At 45.3% G+C, this 1403-nt stretch overlaps 1 protein-coding gene across 1 annotated transcript in view; it reads left to right on the plus strand.

Annotated features, from left to right (window-relative positions):
- The window catches only part of atp8a2 (ATPase phospholipid transporting 8A2), a 48476-nt gene that overhangs the window by 35051 nt on the left and 12022 nt on the right, over window positions 1–1403 (plus strand). The window contains exon 27 of the mRNA XM_013915193.1: window positions 544–654. Within this exon, the coding sequence (XP_013770647.1) occupies window positions 544–654 (111 nt within the window). The remainder of the gene's footprint in view (window positions 1–543; window positions 655–1403) is intronic.

Below are 1403 nucleotides of genomic sequence, written 5' to 3' on the forward strand. Positions count from 1 at the left end.
TCATTTGAAATTGGACCCTTTTGTGTTGATATTTTGTAGCGTATGATCTGGATCTGGTTCTGTTCACCCACTCGTACTTTACTGCGATTGTTTATGCCAGCAGCTGTTACAATAAGTGCCACCCTCCTGGCTAAGAGAGAGCTTTAATCTCAGTGAGACTTTAACCTGCATAAATTCAGGCTTTCCTAGATATAATTCCCCAAATCTCTCTTTTGTGTAAATAAAACCTCTGTTATGTGTATCCGTTGTTCCCTTTGAAGGATGAAAAAAATCTCTCTCTGTGTCCTAGTTACTCTGGAGTCTTCTTTGTATCTGTATCTCTCACACAGACACATTCTGCCACTTTCACTGTCTGCGTTGCCTGTCTCTTTGCTTATCTTTATCAGCAGGCCTCCTCTTGCCTCAGCTTTCCTTTCTCCCGGTCGCATTCTTGATACATACCCTGTGCTCCATTACTGCCTCAAGTTTTTGCTTTCTAGCCTTTTGTTTTCCCTCCGAGTGATTGACCAAGTGTCTGTCTTTGTCTCCTCTCTGATTCGGTAGTTCTCCTACTTGGAGAAGCTTCTGCTGGTCCACGGGGCGTGGAGCTATAACCGCGTCACAAAGTGCATCCTCTACTGTTTCTACAAGAATGTGGTCCTCTACATAATAGAGGTAAGAGCGTCGCCACCACACCCTGTCTCTTTTACACACACACAGTTACATTAACAGAGACATTTTGCAGCTGTTTGTCGACACGGCTGACAGTGATGGACGAGGTGCCCTTCTGGTGTCTGCTTTCTGTCCTGCTTGCGTTTGCGAACACACACAAACACACACACTTAAAAAACTGTGTAGCACTGACGAGACCTTGGCTCCAAAGGTCGACTGTTGTCTCTCTGTGTGTGTACTTGTATTGCTCATGAAGTTGGGACACGTATCTATTTACACAGTCACATAGCTGGGGCCTCAGGGCCTTTTGAGGACAGAAAATCCTAATAAATCATTAAATTTCACAAGGAAGACTTGGTTTAAGGGTTGAAAGGTGTAGTTGTTGTTATAGTAAAAGTCTTAAGGAAATGAACTTAAATCAGTTTGTTGTCATCAGAAGTGAAACATGACTGCGTTTGCGTGTGAGTGATGAAGGGGCTGCTATGAGGGGTATTTGACAGCTGTGCTCTCTCCAACCCCTCTTACCCCTCTGTCTGACATTAAGGATGCCAGCAGGTGCAGGTCCTCATGTAGCCCACGGTCCCACTCACACCACCACTCTGTGTGTGCGTTTGTGTGTTTCCACAATTATCTCACATAGCTGGCTTCCAGCAGAGCTCTTTAGGCCAAAGGTTATAGACTGTCTCTGTCCACTTAGTGGAGACAGCATAGGGGGATGGTGTGTGTGTGTGTGTGTGTGTGTGTGTGTGTGT

Source organism: Pundamilia nyererei, unplaced genomic scaffold, assembly GCF_000239375.1.
Source record: "Pundamilia nyererei isolate P.nyererei 1_Seehausen unplaced genomic scaffold, PunNye1.0 scaffold00007, whole genome shotgun sequence".
NCBI classification, from domain to species: Eukaryota; Metazoa; Chordata; class Actinopteri; order Cichliformes; family Cichlidae; genus Pundamilia; species Pundamilia nyererei.